The sequence below is a fragment of the Panulirus ornatus genome, chromosome 7, assembly GCF_036320965.1.
Source record: "Panulirus ornatus isolate Po-2019 chromosome 7, ASM3632096v1, whole genome shotgun sequence".
Lineage (NCBI taxonomy): Eukaryota > Metazoa > Arthropoda > Malacostraca > Decapoda > Palinuridae > Panulirus > Panulirus ornatus.
The window spans coordinates 34,696,608-34,715,935 of NC_092230.1; the positions used below are offsets into that span (position 1 = coordinate 34,696,608).

At 45.7% G+C, this 19,328-nt stretch overlaps 1 protein-coding gene across 1 annotated transcript in view; it reads left to right on the plus strand.

The window, feature by feature from the left end:
* LOC139749515 (uncharacterized) overlaps positions 1-16,293 on the plus strand; it is an 80,731-nt gene extending 64,438 nt beyond the window's left edge. The window contains 6 exon segments of the mRNA XM_071663469.1: positions 3,972-4,156; positions 5,455-5,559; positions 9,664-9,749; positions 11,118-11,194; positions 13,855-13,895; positions 15,077-16,293. Coding sequence (XP_071519570.1) covers positions 3,972-4,156; positions 5,455-5,559; positions 9,664-9,749; positions 11,118-11,194; positions 13,855-13,895; positions 15,077-15,269 — 687 coding nt within the window. The 3' untranslated portion in view covers positions 15,270-16,293.
* Positions 16,294-19,328: the final 3,035 nt, after the last annotated feature.

The window sequence follows — 19,328 nt, forward strand, 5'->3', positions numbered from 1 at the left end:
ACAAGCCGTGTATATTTCCTCTTTGTTGTGGTCGTGAACGTGAAAGTTTTAATTTACTTCACGATATATCGCTAGGCTGGTGAGGACCACTTGCCCCAGTGTAAACAACGGGCCCTGGCGTTGCTAGGCGACGATTCAAACCCCAGCCTTTGTTTGAGGTGGACTAACCATCTCTCACCACGAACCCCATATGTAATTACCTATTTGTAATTACTTATTTGTACTGTGCGGGGGAGGGAGTTCTACACTCGTGGTGCCCCCATCTCTTGAGCATTTTCTACTGTCATACATCATAAATCCGTGCATGCTGTCTGCATGAACATGTCATGCACCCGTCATGTACCCGAGGTCAGGTGTCCTCTGCTGCCTTGTTTAGGTGAGGCGCTGTGGCGTCAGGTGATTTCTCGTTCACCTCATGCCTTCGTCAGTGGAGCCTGGGAGATGTAAGGGGTACCAGAGAACCATAGCATTTCTATGACTGACTCAGACAGAGGACATAGTCTTACCCTTACATCTAGTTCTAAGTTCGGTCATGCAGGTTAGGGGAACGCAACTTTGTCTTCAGTCTGTGGTTACCCCGCCTGTCAGTCACTGGGTGACCCACAGGGTAGAGGAGCAGTGTGCACTGTAGATGGGTGACGGTCAGCCTCTCTACTCATGAGTGTGTCCACCTCGTATCGCCTGTCTTCAGTTCCATCTGCAAACTCACTTGTGGGTTGGTGAATTTAGTGCCATCGTAGGATGACTTTAAGTATGGTAGGAGTAGGAACGAGTGACCAGGTGTTGCTTGACTAACTACCTGTAAGGCATTGAACTGTCCACCAGTGAAGCCTGACCCATGAGGGTCAGGTCAAAGGCTAGTGGTGTCTACAGTGAGGTGAAGATGGGCCCACCTGCCCCGTGAGGGGTCATGCTATAGCCCAGTGGTGTTGAGGGTGTGGTACACATACTCTTCCTCCGGCTTGTAAGAATCAAATCAAAAGCCAATAGCGATGATGGTATAGTGAAGATGAGGCTGTAGTGAAGATGGACTTTGGCTTGAAATACAAGTGAACATGATGATGAACGACAACGTAGAAGCAGACAAACACTGCGTTGTACTGGCGAACATTAGTGTCTCTTGTTGTGTACATTGCCTGTGCATGTGTGGGTGTTTGGTGTGTCTGGTAATATTTGTTAAGCATTCTCCTAAATCCATACCTCAAATGTTCATTTTCTTTTGGTTTTATGCTAGCAGCTGTTTTGTTGTTTGTTGTGCTGGGTTACAAGCTTCTATATCTCAGAAATGCCTACATGCCAGAACTTTGAATTATCCACATGTTATATTTATTAAAAGGCAAACATAATAACATCATGTGCACGAGTGAAAATCCATCTGGCCGATTAGAGGGACGTGTGACAGACATTTTGAACCTCAGTTGAATTCAACCTCAGGCGGTCGATTGGTTCGTCCAGTGTGACCCCGAGCGCCAGATATCTCGTAAACAGTTTGTCAGATTACTGAAGTGTTTACGAGTCTTCGTCTGTTTAGTATGTTTATCGCCAACACAACAATAGGTTGTCACCTTCAGTGATATTTTGACGTGTTAGCGCCCGAAACAAGGACGCTCTTCTCTCTCATAGATCATACACCCGCGTCATTGTCAGACATGAGTTTATCTCAATAACGTGCCATCATTTGTTTCCTGTCGTCAATCAGAAAGGTGACACCTGAGAAAATTATAGATACAGACAAACACGTGCACCAGAGCCTCTAAAAGGTTCGTATCTATTGAAAGTTTCTGTGTGGCCACCAACGTATGTTGGTCACGTATGCTGGTGACCCGTCATGTGATATGGTCACGTATGCTGGTGACCCGTCATGTGATATGGTCACGTATGCTGGTGACCCGTCATGTGATATGGTCACGTATGCTGGTGACCCGTCATGTGATATGGTCACGTATGCTGGTGACCCGTCATGTGATATGGTCACGTATGCTGGTGACCCGTTATGTGATATGGTCACGTATGCTGGTGACCCGTCATGTGATATGGTCACGTATGCTGGTGACCCGTCATGTGATATGGTCACGTATGCTGGTGACCCGTCATGTGATATGGTCACGTATGCTGGTGACCCGTCATGTGATATGGTCACGTATGCTGGTGACCCGTCATGTGATATGGTCACGTATGCTGGTGACCCGTCATGTAGTACAGTCAACCAAAGGGCCAAAGACTTAAATCGCGATCGCGAAAGTCTTGAGAATGACACCTGGTTGGGTCAGTCTTCAGGTCCTACTGATGAGGCAACTGTGGCTAAAGTCGAGAACTTGATCGTGACGAATTGGCGAATTAAATGCAACGAAATTGTTACTGAAGTAAGAATTTCACCAAGAACTGTTCTGACCATCATCCATGAGCATAAGGACCTATTTAAGGTCTCGGCAAGATGGATGCTACTATACTCAACTCTCCTCACTGCTTGGACTACATAAAGCCAATCCAGCCAATGTTTATCCCCTCTGGTTATAGAGGATAAGATCTGGAACCATCTGTGAAACAGGGTTTCAAGACTGGAATCCAGCCACTGGAAGCATCGGACTCCTCCAACCACGAATGAAGTCCTGAAGGCTGCCTGGGCTGCCAAGACCATAGCCTCAGTCTCCTGAAATCTGAGCAAGGGATTCTGAAGACTGATTTTCCCGCGTGAACCAACACTCACAGGTGATCGTTTGCTGAACTGATGCAAATACTGCGCAACTACGAGAGACGATGGGAACTGTAGGTAGTGAGTGTCTGCTGCTTGCTAACGCGTAACGGTCCACAAGGCTTGGTGTGGAGGAGCCGCTCTTCATACCTGTGGTGGTCTTGAGCTACTAGACAACTCTCCTCGTGCCTAGACTACAGCAAACAAACCCCCCATCCCCACTCCTACCCCCCGTATCATCGAAAGTTATTGTGGCACTTGCCTGGCCGCCGATGCGTGGTCAGCGAGGAGACTCAGAGGCTAAGAAAGTCTGCCTTGACCAGCAACAGGAAGACTTCCGTAAGAATGTCATGACGAGCCTGAAGAACAGGAGGAGCGATTGCATGAAGGTCACTGCAGACCACAGTGGAAAACAGGAAGAATTCCTGGTTTATCTCGTTACTTTATACCTTGTTTCCAGATCTTTCTCACTGTTCCTCGCACCACGAGTGATTAAGGAGGGACATAGTTGAGCTCTGAGAGTGACATAGATGGGTCATGGATGCTCCGAGAATAGCAGAGATGGGTCATGGATGCTCCTTGTGTGTTAGTCATGTCAAAGTCAGGCCGGAAATGGCCCATATGCAGGTCTAAGATGGCACAGAGGAGCCGTAAGAGAAAATGACAAAGGCAAGTCTAGAAAGCCACAGATGGGCCATGGGTAGGGAAGGGATGTCACAGGTGACCCGGGAAGTTGAGCTGGGTCGCAGGAAGGTAAGGAATGAGGCAGGTAAGTGAGCAGTGTAGCAGGTGAGTTCAAAACGCCATTTGCATCTCCGAGATGCGTAAGATGTGTCAGTAACATCATGTGTGGGGATGGATGACCCAGTAAACCAGCACGGCCCTACGTGGGTCATAAGTGGCGTGGGTATTTCAACAATGCCACTAGTATGTTGTGGGTAGGTCACGGGTGAGAGAGGCTAATCGAATGTGTCATAGACAGCAGTGAGGCCACAGATGACACAGTCACGACTCTGTGAGCAAAACTAGTTCTACGTCACTGTCGTTGGCGTTCTTAATATGAATCATCGCACCTTCCCCAGCAGCCGTGTACAACGTAAACTGTGAGAAGAATGAGAGAAATCTTTATCCATGTGTCTGGCTGTGGTGCTCTGGCCTGTAGTTTCTGTGGATGATTGTTTCCTGCCGAGATATATACAGGAGGTAGGCTGGTGGAGGGAGGGAGTGAGTGATGGGCAACACCCAAGCTGTGGCGAGTGACCAGCACTTATATCGACAGGTGAGCTCTCTGTCCCTTCCGGTGGTGAGCCTCCAGCTCCCCAGCGTTGAGGAACAGCAGCGAGGGGCAGCAGCGGGGGGCAGCAGAAGGCTCAGGAGGACATCCAGGAGACCCTTAGAAGGCATCAGGAGGACCAGGGCACCGCCAGGAGCCAGGAGGAACCAGAGGGATCCTCACAAACCCAAGTGAGTGTCGGGAGCTGGGTAGTGTGGGAGGGAGTCACTGTGGGTCCTGGGGAAGCTTCGACTCTAGACTCAGTACGAACCTCACTGTGCTCCACAGGAGGGTTCAAGGAAGGTTCACTGGAGGGTTCACAGGAGGATTCACAGAAAGGTTCACAGGAGGGTTCACTGGAGGGTTCACTGAAGGATTCAGAGGAGGGTTCACTGGAGTGTTCTCTGGAGGATTCACAAGAGGGTTCACAAGAGGATTCACAAAAGGGTTCATTGGAGTGTTTACAGGAGGGTTCACAGGAAGGTTCACTGGAAGGTTCACAGGAGGGTTCACTGGAGGGTTCACAAGGAAGGTTCACAGGAGGGTTCACTGGAAGGTTCACTGGAAGGTTCACAGGAGGGTTCACATGAGGGTTCACAGGAAGGTTCACTGGAAGGTTCACAGGAGGGTTCACAGGAGGGCTCCCTCTACTAATTCCTGTCCTCAGCGGAAATGATAATTACCTTTCAAAGTTTTTACCGTTACTTCAAAAGCAATTTAGCTCGACCTCCCCTGGCACGATTACCTCGACCTCACAAGCACGATTAACTGTTTAAAGACGTCACGAACGTAATTCCTACAAACAGTGAGGCATTTATCACTGTACGAAAATAACTGGCCGTGTGCACGATAGCCACCACTGTGTGTGTGTGTGTGTGTGTGTGTGTGTGGGCAGGAACAGAGCGGCGAGGAGGGCGATACGACATTGGAGAGAGAGAGAGAGAGAGAGAGAGAGAGAGAGAGAGAGAGAGAGAGAGAGAGAGAGAGAGAGAGAGAGAGAGCCTGAATATGAAGAAGTAAGACAAATATGAGGAGGTGAAGGCGAGAGGCGAAGAAAGACGCCAAGAATAACCTGGAAAGTGAGTGTGTGGGTGAGAGTCTGTGTGAGTGTGTGGGTGAGAGTGTGTGTGAGTGTGTGGGTGAGAGTGTGTGCGAGCCAAAGTCTAGTTAGAGTGCGTTTGGACGTATGTCAGGCCAGGGACGAGTATGGATCACCTACTGAAGAATGAGGGACGGTAAAGTGGACAGGGAGAGACAGAGAATTATGAGGGACGGTAAAGTGGACAGGGAGAGACAGAGAATTATGAGGGACGGCACAGTAGACAGGGAGACACAGAGGATTATGAGGGACGGTAAAGTAGACAGGGAGACACAGAGAATTATGAGGGACGGCACAGTAGACAGGGAGAGAGAGAGAATTATGACGGACGGCAGAGTAGACAGGGAGAGACAGAGAATTATGAGATATTAATCCATCTCGTTCCCCCAGGCTGGTGACGGTGGCCGAGGTACACAGGAGAGCCAGGGAGGAGAGACGGAGACAGAGAGAGATGTTGGCTGCAGCCCGGGAGATGGCCGCCTCCCAGACACTCAGGTACGTACCGTCAGCACGGGAGAGACTCAGGTACGTACCGTCAGCACGGGAGAGACTCAGGTACGTACCGTCAGCACGGGAGAGACTCAGGTACGTACCGTCAGCACGGGAGAGACTCAGGTACGTACCGTCAGCACGAGAGAGACTCAGGTACGTACCGTCAGCACGGGAGAGACTCAGGTACGTACCGTCAGCACGAGAGAGACTCAGGTACGTACCGTCAGCACGAGAGAGACTCAGGTGCGTACCGTCAGCACGAGAGAGACTCAGGTACGTACCGTCAGCACGAGAGAGACTCAGGTACGTACCGTCAGCACGAGAGAGACTCAGGTGCGTACCGTCAGCACGAGAGAGACTCAGGTACGTACCGTCAGCACGAGAGAGACTCAGGTACGTACCGTCAGCACGGGAGAGCCTCAGGTACGTACCGTCAGCACGAGAGAGACTCAGGTACGTACCGTCAGCACGAGAGAGACTCAGGTACGTACCGTCAGCACGGGAGAGACCTTAGGTCATGCTATCTGAACGTGAGAAACTACTATGTACTTGGCTGGCTACCTGTACGTGAGAGACTGGTACTTGCCTGGCTACCTGTACGTGAGAGACTGGTACTTGCCTGGCTACCTGTACGTGAGAGACTCTATCACATCTTCGGTTATTTGTACGTGAACGTCAGGAGTTAAGTACGAGAGACCAGCTGCTCTTATGTGAGACTCCTCCAGGTAATCCTTGACCTTTCCCTCCTCTCTCTCTCTCTCTCTCTCTCTCTCTCTCTCTCTCTCTCTCTCTCTCTCTCTCTCTCTCTCTCTCTCTCTCACACACCACAGCGGCCCCCGGCTCTGTCCTCTGAAGTATATAAAATCCGGCTGGATATTACTAACATTACCCCCAATACTCAAAGAAAATGGGCTTGGTGGGAGGGGGGGGGTTGAATTATCCAGTATTCTTCCCCACACGACCAAACCAACAAATATGATATATCTTGACTTCCAGAAAGCATTCGATAAAGTCCCCCCACTTAACGTGATGCAGCAAAGTCCTGTGGCTTAATGGATTACTGGTGGCATAGATTGGATAGAAGTCTGGTGATGTGATGGGAAGTAGAGAGTCGTAATGACTGGGGAATCATCACTGTGGTCATCCATTATTAGTGAGGTTCCCCAGGGATCTGTACTTGGGCCTATACTTTTCATCATCTGTATTACCGATATTGACGTAAGGCTAAATAAGCTAAGTATACAAATATGTAGATGACACAAAGATCGGTAGGGCCATATTAATCGAAGAAGATAGGCTAAGATCATAGGAGCATCTAGATAAAATCACTGAATGGTTTAGGAAATGACAAATGCCATTTAACGTCAACAAATGTCAGCTGTTACAAGTAGGAAACCGTAACAAAGAATTCGACTACGAAGTGATGCGTCCACACGATAAAGGACACCCCTAGTGTGAGGGGATGTAGGAGGTCACTGTCTCCAACAACTTCCAATTCTCCCAGCGTTGTCATGAGCAGCCAAGAAAGCAAACATGATGTTACGATTCACTAAGGAAAACTTTACGTACAAAAGCAATGATGTGATGTTGCCACTATGATCAAGCCTAGTTCGACCCCACCTCGAATATGCAGTTCAGTTTTGGGTCCCTCACTCAAGCATGGATATTCTTAAATTTGGAAGTAGTGCAGCGAGGAGCAACTGAGTTGATTCCTTCCTTGCGTAACAAACCATATGAGGAGAGGCGACCCTGGAGGCAAATTAATAGAATTTCTGAAAATCTTAAATGATTGAGCAATGTTGATACTGAAAATTTCTTTACGGTAGCGCCAGTATTACCGACGAGAGAAAAGTGGACTAAAACGTAGAGGTCACCGAGTTAATTTGGACTGTACGAAATATTTCTTTACCAGCGAAATTATCGATGTGTGGAATAAGCTCCCAGAAAATGTTGTTCACAGCAACACCCTTAATACCTTCAAAATACCTTCATCACTTGCCACCCTCCGGTATTGAATAATTCATCCAATCAGTCATCATAACGCAGTGGTAGATCATGCTACCTTCTCAACCCATGTCACCTGCTTTGGGGAAGTAAGTAAGAGTTATTGTATCATTCTTCAACATCCAAGAATAAGTCGTGAGGGGTTGGACCTCAAGAATATTCTGACGATCGTCTTTATTAACAAAAAGTGAAGGGATGCATGGCATACTCATGTTCATTCTACCTTATGATTTTTCCTATAAAGATTTCCATTAGACATATTAATCCTGCAAGGTATTTCTTTTTCTACCTGTTTTCCGTTCGACTTGCACCTTGAGTCTTTGTATCTATGTAACTCTCTCTCTCTCTCTCTCTCTCTCTCTCTCTCTCTCTCTCTCTCTCTCTCTCTCTCTCTCTCTCTCTCTCTCTCTTTCTGACACACACACACACACACAGTGGCCGCCCCAGGCTCTGTCATATATCAAGTCCTGCCAGATATTACTAACATTATCCCAATACTGAGAGAGAATGGGAGGGGGAGGGTGGATTATCCACAATTCTTCTCCACATGCGAACCCTTATTTCGGTATCCACTTATGAAGATATCGGGGCCAATATTTCTCAATTATTCTTTTTTTTTTTCTTTCGGAAAAGTCCGGTAGTGCATCATGTAGGTGGGTCGGCTATATGATATCGTGTCCGATGTAAGAGGCAGAGACACGGAAACCTGCGGTAAGGGCTTAGTGCAGGGAAGGAGTCCTGAGGATGAAGGATAGGTCGTGCTGAGGGTATTGTTAAGGGAGATTAGGTAAGGTAAGTAGGTAGGTGAGGTAAGGTAATATAAGGTAAGGTAAGGGAGGTAGGTAGGTAAGTAGGTAGGTGAGGTAAGTAGGTAGGTAGGTAAGTAGGTAGGTGAGGTAAGGTAAAGGTAAGACAGGTAGGTACATAGGTAAGTAGGTAGGTGAGGTAAGGTAAAGTAAGGTAAGGTAGGTAGGTAGGTAGGTAGGTAAGTAGGTAGGTGAGGTAAGGTAAAGTAAGGTAAGGTAGGTAAACAGGTAAGTAGGTAGGTGAGGTAAGTAGGTAGGTGACGTAAGTAGGTAGGGGAGGTAAGGTAAAGTAAGGTAAGGTAGGTAGGTAGGTAGGTAGGTAGGTAGGTAGGTAGGTAAGTAGGTAGGTGAGGTAAGATAAAGTAAGGCAAGGTAGGTAGGTAGGTAGGTAAGTAGGCAGGTGAGGTAAGTAGGTAGGTGAGGTAAGTAGGTAGGTGAGGTAAGGTAAAGTAGGGTAAGGTAAGGTAAGTAGGTAGGTGAGGTAAGTAGGTAGGTAGGTAAGTAGGTAGTTGAGGTAAGGTAAGGTAAGTAGGTAGGTAAGTAAGTACGTACGTGAGGTAAGGTAAGTAGGTAGGTAGGTAAGTAAGTAGGTAAGTAAGCAGGTCTGTAAGGTAAGGTTAGACAGGTAAAGTATATAATAAATACAAGTTCACAGGTTCAGCAGGTAGACTGAACAGGTAAGTAACACAGTCTGGCTTAGGAGAACGATAGACACAGGGCTGGGCAATCAACCACACACTTACAAACACTTTATAAAGTAGTGTTAAGTGTGGTGGTGTTAAGTGTGGTGGATGGTGGGGGAGGAGAATGCACAGGAAGCATCATGGTTCACGTTATAAGACTTCATTAGTCTCTAGTACAATAAAGCTACGGTCCAGCATCGTCAATTGTACTTTCTCTTGTCCCCCCTCGTCTCCCACTCTACCCTATTAATCCTCCCTATTTGTCCTCCCTATTAATCCCCCCCGTTTGTCCTCCCCATTTAATCCTCCCTATTTGCCCTACCCATTAATCCTCCCTATTAATCCCCCCCTGTTTGTCCTCCCCATTTAATCCTCCCTATTTGCCCTACCCATTAATCCTCCCTATTTGTCCTCTCATTAATCCTAGCCTATTAATCAACTATATGAATCTTCCCTGTTAATCAGGCCCATTAACCATCTCCTCACGAATCTTACCATTAGCCACCTCTCTCTCTCTCTCTCTCTCTCTCTCTCTCTCTCTCTCTCTCTCTCTCTCTCTCTCTCTCTCTCTCTCTCCATTAATCCTCCACATTAATCCCAGTTCCTCGCCCCAGGACATACGGAGAGCTGGAGGCCTGGCGGGAGGAGACGAGACTACTACAGCAAGAACAACAACAACAACAACACAGTCTCCATCCAGGTGATTGAACTCACTAATCTCACGAAACTGATCTCATTAATATCACACCACCAGAGCAACGTCTGTTATAATTCTCGTCACCTCAGTGATTTGGCTCATTAATCAACACTTGATCAGTCATTGATCCCACACTCTAACTGCACTAAACTCACGATTATATTCATCCACGCAACTCAAACTCACTAATCTCATTAGGTATGTGGATAATTTTAACTATATCTCATTACTCTCCTTTCCGAGGTAGCTAATCTCACTATCACGAAGACTCGGATAACTAATCTCGCTCATGTCTTGAATCACTGGAAGAAGATTACCAGCTTTGGAGCCTAATCTCACTTGCTGAGTGACTAATCTCACTTAATGGGTGGCTAATCTCACTTGCTGGGTGACTAATCTCACTTGCTAGGTGACTAATCTCACTTGCTAGGTGACTAATCTTACTTGCTAAGTGACTAATCTCACTTGCTGGGTGACTAACTTCACTTGCTAGGTGACTAATCTCACTTGCTGGGTGACTAATCTCACTTGCTGGGTAACTAATCTCACTTGCTGGATGACTAATCTCACTTGCTAGGTGACTAATCTCACTTACTAGGTGACTAATCTCACTGAAGTTGGTCTACCAGACAACAGATGCCCCTTATCCTTACAATCAGTCATTCTTTAAGAAACTAATCTCACTAATCTCATCTCTTAATCCACTAATCTCACCCATCCCAATGACTCATCTCACCAGCATCATCCGCCAGGTAACGAATCTCACTTACCTCATCCGACAGCTAGATAATCTCGCTAATCTCACCCACCCGGTGCCTTATCTCACCATTAGGGTCCTCCAGATAAACAAATCTCACTGGTCTCAAACCAGTATGAAGTTTCTCCCACTCAGCTCAACCGTCTCTCTCTCTCTCTCTCTCTCTCTCTCTCTCTCTCTCTCTCTCTCTCTCTCTCTCTCTCTCTCCCAGTTAATTTCCCTTTCACTCCCTGTCGAAAATGATATACTTGTCTACCGTCACACCGTCACCATTAACACCTGTCTACCATCACACCGTCACCATTAACACCTGTCTACCGTCACACCGTCACCATTAACACCTGTCTACTGTCACACCGTCACCATTAACACCCTTCTACCGTCACACCGTCACCATTAACACCTGTCTACCGTCACACCGTCACCATTAACACCTGTCTACCGTCACACCGTCACAATTAACACCCTTCTACCGTCACCCCGTCACCATTAACACCCTTCTACCGTCACCCCGTCACCATTAACACCCTTCTACCGTCACAACGACACCATCATCACCTCTCCAGCGTCACACAGTCACCATTAACACCCTTCTACCGTCACCCCGTCACCAGATTCGTACGTCCCAGCCGTGTGTGACGCGCCCTTCGCCGTCGACGGAACGACCCTGACGCCCCGGGCTCGCTCTAAGGTCAGTAGCTCTATAACTCTACCCTCCAACACAATTTAAGGTCAGTAGGTCTATAACTCTACCCTCTAGCTCGCTCTAATGTCAGCAACTCTATAACTCTACCCTCCAGCTCGCTCTAAGGTCAGCAGCTCTATAACTCTACCCTCCAGCTCGCTCTAATGTCAGCAACTCTATAACTCTACCCTCCAGCTCGCTCTAAGGTCAGCAGCTGTATAACTGTACCCTCCAGCTCGCTCTAATGTCAGCAACTCTATAACTCTACCCTCCAGCTCGCTCTAAGGTCAGCAGCTGTATAACTGTACCCTCTAGCTCGCTCTAATGTCAGCAACTCTATAACTCTACCTTCCAACACGATCTACGTTAGGTCAGTCGTTCTATAACTCTAACTTCAAGAGGCTTCTAGATGCTCTAGCTCTACCGTTTCACCACGTTCTAGGGGTCTCTAGCTCTACCACCCAGCATGCTCTAGGTTCTCTAGCTGAAAAAAAAACCCCATCTACCTTATGACACTAAGTAAGCTGGGGAACCTGAAACGTCTCCAGCTTCAAGCTGACACAATCAGGCTTGATGGACTGGTCTCACAGGTGGCTAATGAACCTCGCTACCACCTGCCAGGTTTTACGTCCAGGTGGTGGAACCAAGAGGTTAAAGCTACAGTGGGAATTACGCTCAACTACACCAGGTTAATCAGGATGAGTTGGTTGTAATCATAATCTCTGGTGATCTAAAGCAGTAATAAAAAAAAAAAAAGGTGAATAATATCAAGGATTAATCAGCAGGAAGATTGTGATTTCAAGTCTAGGAAAATTAATCCTTATTCTCGTACAATTGATCGGGGCGTCACCACACTGAGCACTGTGGTCAGCTGTGGTCATCCTACCTGAGTGGTGGAGGAGGGTGGATCAGAGAGGCTGGAGTGTGAGGATCAGAGAGGCTGGAGTGTGAGGATCAGAGAGGCTGGAGTGTGAGGATCAGAGAGGCTGGAGTGTGAGGATCAGAGAGGCTGGAGTGTGAGGATCAGAGAGGCTGGAGTGTGAGGATCAGAGAGGCTGGAGTGTGAGGATCAGAGAGGCTGGAGTGTGAGCATCAGAGAGGCTGGAGTGTCAGCTTGAATGTGGAGGACGTAGAGGGTGTGGAGTGGTTCAGGTACCTGGGAGTGGATGGGAGTGGATGGGAGGTGAGGTGCGTCACATGAGGAGGAGGGAGTGTTTACATCCTGGGGTGCGTTCAGGTGCGTGTTGTGGGGGATGTCCAGCGGCGTCTGTGGGGGCAGAGGTGGAGTGTGTTTGATGGTCAGGTAATCCCCACAGTGTTGTGCGCGTGCGTGAAGGGGATCAGTGAAAGAAGAAGAAAAAAAGAAGTGAATGTGTTGGAAATTAATTAAATGCTTGAGGACAGCAAGTGGTAGGAGGGGGGTGGGGGTCGTGCCAGGCAGAAGAGAGAGAGAGAGAGAGAGAGAGAGAGAGAGAGAGAGAGAGAGAGAGAGAGAGAGAGAGAGAGAGAGAGAGAGAGACTCCTAAGTAACCACCCCAGTCTTTCTCCCACCTCGCCATAACCTCATCTTGACCCACCACAACATCACAACCCGGCCCCCAGCGCCACACTCCACAACCAAACTTCCTCCTCAAATTTACTCACATTTTGTTTCCAGGAAGTCTCAGGCCACTTACCTCCCGACTTGTAATTACTGTGGGGAATTAACCTTTAAGTAGAGCAATCACAAGGGTCAACTGCTCTCCCCCGACCCAGTAAAGTGCTGCCTGTAATCTCTGACGTCACTTCCTTCTCTCGAACTGTGTGTGTGTGTGTGTGTGTGTGTGTGTGTGTGTGTGTGTGTGTGTGTGTGTGTACACCATACAAATCAACAGTCGTATAATCACATAGTAACACAGGTCACACATAGTAACGCAGGTCACACAGTAACACCGCATCGTCACGCACGTCACATAGTAACACAATATCGTCACGCAGGTCACACAGTAACACCGTATCGTCACGCAGGTCAAATAGTAACAACGTATCGTCACGCAGGTCACACAGTAACAGCGTATCGCCACGAAGGTCTACAGTAACATCGTAACGTCACAAAGATCGAACAGCGACATCATATAGTCACGAAGGTCACACAATAACACCCTACCATCATACACGTCATATACAAACACCTTACCCTCACGCATGTCACATAGTAACACAACACTGTCACGCAGGCCCCCAAGTAACCGTCATGTAAGTAACACAGTAACACCTTACCGTCACGTTAGTCACACAGTAACACCTTACCGTCACGTAAGTCACACAGTAACACCTTACCTTCACGCATGTCACATAGTAACACCCTACCGTCACGTAAGTCACACACAGTAACACCTTATCGTTACGCAGGTCAAATAGCAACACCCTACCGTCACATATGTTATATTCGTTCCTGAGAAAGTATTCTTAAGTACTTTATTTTGTAATAAAAAGCTTCTATTTATGTATTACTCTACCTTTCAGCTTACTTACAAATGCTGCTTCACAATTTCACTAGAATTAAGTTGACCGTTTACTACTTAACATTTATAAGTACCTCATTTGCTTATGGATGAAATAAATAATTGACTTTTTAATGATTCACTTGTTTACTTCTGATGGTTGATATTCCCATATTTTCTCAGATGAAACGAAGAGCAGACCAGAGAAGATCGCTCAGCCCATCGTAAGTATATTGTACCCATGGTCGAACAAATATGAAACAAAAATCATTAAACTAAATGTAAAGCGTAAATCGAGGTTTATCATTTGGGGTCAATATTATGAAGTTTATTATTTGGGGTCAATATTATGAAGTCTATTATTTGGGGTCAATATTATGAAGTCTATTATTTGGGGTCAATATTATGAAGTTTATTATTTGGGGTCAATATTATGAAGTTTATCATTTGGGGTCAATATTATGAAGTCTATTATTTGGGGTCAATATTATGAAGTCTATTATTTGGGGTCAATATTATGAAGTTTATTATTTGGGGTCAATATTATGAAGTTTATCATTTGGGGTCAATATTATGAAGTTTATCATTTGGGGTCAATATTATGAAGTTTATTATTTGGGGTCAATATTATGAAGTCTATTATTTGGGGTCAATATTATGAAGTCTATTATTTGGGGTCAATATTATGAAGTTTATTATTTGGGGTCAATATTATGAAGTTTATCATTTGGGGTCAATATTATGAAGTTTATCATTTGGTGTCAATATTATGAAGTTTATTATTTGGGGTCAATATTATGAAGTCTATTATTTGGGGTCAATATTATGAAGTTTATTATTTGGGGTCAATATTATGAAGTTTATTATTTGGGGTCAATATTATGAAGTTTATTATTTGGGGTCAATATTATGAAGTCTATTATTTGGGGTCAATATTATGAAGTTTATTATTTGGGGTCAATATTATGAAGTCTATTATTTGGGGTCAATATTATGAAGTTTATTATTTGGGGTCAATATTATGAAGTCTATTATTTGGGGTCAATATTATGAAGTCTATTATTTGGGGTCAATATTATGAAGTTTATTATTTTGGGTCAATATTATGAAGTCTATTATTTGGGGTCAATATTATGAAGTCTATTATTTGGGGTCAATATTATGAAGTTTATTATTTTGGGTCAATATTACGAAGATTATCATTTTGGGTCAATACTCTGAAGTTTATCATTTTGGGCCAACATTATGAAGTTTATCATTTAGAATAAAGACGCATTTGCTGCAGCTATGACCTAATCTCAATGATTCTGACGTCATATTCCTACATAACTGAATGACCTAATCTGAACTCGTCCTAATTCATTCCTCCTCGTGACGTCATCTGACCTCTTGTGACCTCTGGCAGGGTGAGTGACCTGTCCGGGGTGCGTGCTGGGGTCAGGTCATGCCTGGAGGAACTGACCAGAGCCAGGGCGGGCGCTGGCGAGGGAGGGCCAACTGCTGCTTCAGGAGGCTTGGCCAACACGGCTTCCCTCGTCCACCAGCTGCACCATCTGCGTCGCCAGCTGCACCGCCTGAAGGTCAACTGCGTCTTATAGCTGGTGTGGAGGTCCCAGGTGCTGTTCCACAGCTGGTGTGATGTCCCAGAGGATGTCCCACAGCTGGTGTGCGTGTCAAAAAGTCTATACCACAACAGCTGGTGCGGTGTCCCAGAGGATGTCCCACAGTCGGGATGGTATCCCAGGTGCTGTCCCACAGCTGGTGTGGGTGCTCTAGGGGCTCTCCCACAGCCGGTGTGGTATCCCAGAGTCTCTCCCACAGCTGGTGTGGGTGAGAAACAAGCTCTTCACAGCTGGTGCAATATGGACAAACACGATGGGGCAACTTGTGTCTGTAAACATAAGTTAACACAACCCGGAGTTAGACCAGTAGAACAAGGAGTAGTTCAGGGTTACAGTGTGGTCAACAATGTTGTGCCAGGGTGTCTAGGGCGTTCGTCAGTGTACGTAATAAGGCAGATGACCAAGAAATGTGGTGGTAGAGAACACAAGATTTTGCTGGTCAGTCAGTGTTGGCAAATTGTTGCCAGTCCTCCAGTGAACTACAGACTGGTGCATGGTTTTGGCACTACTTATACCAGGGTCAAGCTATAGAGGTAGTGATTATACCAGGGTCTAGTTACAGAGGTAGTTATCATACCAGGATCAAGTTACAGAGGTAGTTATTGTACCAGAATCAAGTTAGAGAGGTAGTTATCATACCAAGGTCAAGTTACAGAGGAATCTATTATACCAGGGTCAAGTTAGAGAGGTAGTTATCTTACCAAGGTAATTATTATAATCAGGTAAAGAGGTAGTTATTATACAAGGGCCAAATTACAGAGGTAGCCATTGTACCACGGTCAAGATAAAGAGGTAGTTATCTTATCAGGGTCAACTTACAGAGGTAATTATCATACCAGGGTCAAGTTAGAGAGATATCCGACCAGGGTTGAGTTACAGAAGTAGTCATTCTATCAGGGTCAAGTTAGAGTGGTAGTTATCCTACCACGGTCAACTTAGGGAAGTAGTTTTGGCCCTTTTATGTACTTGGAGAAAACGTTTCTCCTATGTAATTAAAGTGATGGAATTTATATACCTCGTCTTTTATATCCTTTTTTCCGTATTCCCTGCGTGTCGTGGAAGGCGACGAAAGGGGGCGGAAGCGGGGGGGTTGGAAACCCTCCCCTTCTGGTATTTCACTTGCTAAAAGAGGAAACAGAAGGAGGAGTCAAGCGAGGAGTGCTCATCCTCCTCGAAGGCTCAGGCTGGGGTGTCTGAATGTGTGTGGATGTAATCAAGATGAGAAGAAAGGAGAGATAGGGAGTATGTTTGACGAAAGAAACCTGTATGTTCTGGCTCTGAGTGAAACAAAGCTCAAGGGTAAAGGAGAAGAATGGTTTGGAAACGTCTTAGGAGTAAAGTCAAGGGTTGGTGAAAGAACAAGAGCTAAGGAAGGAGTAGGACTACTTCTAAAGCAGGAGTTGTGGGAGTGTGTGATAGAGTGTAAGGAAGTAAATTCCATATTGATGGGGGTAAAAGTGAAAGTAGATGGCAAGAGATGGATGATCATTGGTGCTTATGTACCTAGTCATGAGAAGAGAGATCATGAGAGTCAAGTGTTTATGGAGCAGCTGAGTGAGTGGTCAGCAGTCTCAGCGTACGGGAACAGGTATTACAGATGAGTGATATAAATGTGAATGTAAGTAATGGGCAGCTGAGGGTATAATGGGTGCATGGGGTATTCAGTGTTATCAATGGAAATGGCGAAGATCTCGTGGAATTGTGAGCTGCAAAAAGATTGGTGATTGGAAACACCCTGTTTAAAAAGATGGATGTACACAAATATACGTATGTAAGTAGGAGAGATGGGCCTTTATTAGATTACACATTTATTGATAGGCGTGTAAAAGAGAGACTTTTGAATGTAAATGTGCTGAGAAGGGCAGCCGATGGGATGTCTGATCACGATCTTGTGGAGGCGATGGTAAAGATCTGTAAAGGTTTTTGTACAAGAAGAAATAATGTTGGGGAGAAGAGAGTGGTAAGAGTGAGTGAGCTTGGAGATGAGACTTCTGTGAAGAAATACTAGGAAAGATTGAGTGTAGAATGGCAAAAGGTGAGCCTAAATGGAGTGAGGGGAGTGGGTGAGGAATGGAAGGTATTTAGGGAAGCAGTAACTGTCATGTGCAAGAGATGCATATGGCATGCGAAAGGCGGGGGGTGAGCAGATTAGAAAGGGTAGTGAGTGGTGGAATGAAGAAGTAAAGCGGGTAATGAAAGAGAAAAGAGAGGCGATTGGTGATAATTACAGGGAAGGAGTGCAAATGATTATGAGGAAGGGTTGAAAAAGAGGGCAAATGAGCGTTGAGTTACGAGAGTATCATCGAACTTTGGAAGACTAAAAAGATGTTTTAGAAGGAGGTATATCATGTGCGAAAGACAAGAGAACAAATGGGAACATAAGTGAAGGGGGCAAAAGGGTAAGTGATAACAGATAGTGATGAAGTGAGATGGAATGAGTAATTTGAAGGATTGTTGAATGTGTTTGATAACAGAATAGTAGATGTATGGTGTCTCGGTCGGGGTGGCATGTGAAGTGAGCGAGTCCTAGAGATTGGTTTGGTGAAGAGAGAAGAGATGGTGAAAGCCTCGCGGAAGATGAAATCCGGCTAGGCGGCTGGAATGAATGGTATTGTAGTTGAATCTATTAAGAAAGTGGGTGACTATGTTGTTGATTGGTTTATAAGGATATTCATAGTATGCACAGGTCATGGTGAGGTACCTGTGTAAAGCTGGAATGCATGTATTACGCCATTGTATAATGGCAAGGGGGAGAAAGGTGAGAGTTCAAACTACAGAGTTATAAGTCTGCTAAATATAACTGGTAAGTTGTTTAGGGGGTATTGACTGGGTGAAGGAGTGTACAAAACATTAGACTGTGAGGATCGATGTGGTTCCATAAGTAGTAGAGGATGTGTGGATCAGGTATATGCTTTAAAGAATGTGTTTGTGTGTGAGAAATATTCAGAATAGATGGATTTGTATATGGCACTTATGGATCTAGAGATGGCATATGATAAGGTTGATACAGATGCTTTGTGGAAGGTCTTAAGAATATACGGTGTGGGAGGAAAGCTGCTAGAAGTATTGAGAAGTTGTTTATCAAGGAAGTAAGGCATGTTTACGAGTAGGAAGAGAGGAGAGTGATTGGTTTTCATTGAAGGTCGGTCTACAGCAGGGGTGTGTGACGTCACTATGGTTATTCAATTTGTTTACGTATGAGGTGGTTAGGGAGGTACATGGAAGAGTCTAGGAGAGAGGGGCAAATATGAAAGGGCTTGGAAAGTGAGTCACTTGTTGTTTACTGATAATACAGCACTGGTGGAAGATTCGAGTGAGAAACTGCAGAAGTTGTTGACTGAGTTTGGAAGAATCTGTGAAAGGACAAAGTTGAGAATGAATATCAATAAAAGCAAGGTTATTAGGTTTAGCAGGGTTGAGGGACAAGTTTGTTGGGATGCAAGTTTGAAAGAAGAAAAACTGAAGGAAGTGAAGTGTTTTAGATATCTGGGAGCGGACATGGCAGCGAATGGAACCATGGAAACGGAAGTGAGTCGTACGGCAGCAGAGGGGATACAGGTTCTGGGAGCGATGAGGAATGTGTGGAAAGAGAGAATGTTATCTAGGAAGGTGAAAATGGGTATGTTTGAAGGAACAGTAGTCCCAACAACATTATATGGTTGCAAGGCATGGACTACAGATAGGGTTGTGCGGAGGAGGGTGGATGTGTTGGAAATGAAATGCTGAGGTGGTCTGATCGAGTAAGTAATGAAAGGGTAACATGAATGTGTGGCCAGGAGAAGAATATGATTGAGAGATGGTTTGATCGAGTAAGTAATGAAAGGGTAATATGAATGTGTGGCCAGGAGAAGAACATGAATGTGTGGCCAGGAGAAGAATATGAGTGAGAGAGCTAAAGAGGGCGTACTGAAATAGGTGTCACATGGAGAGAATGAGTGAGGAAAGATTGACATAGATGATGAATGTGTGAGCAGTGGAGGGAGTAAGGAGAACGGGGAAGCCACATTGGAGAAGAAAGGAAGGATTGAAAAACAT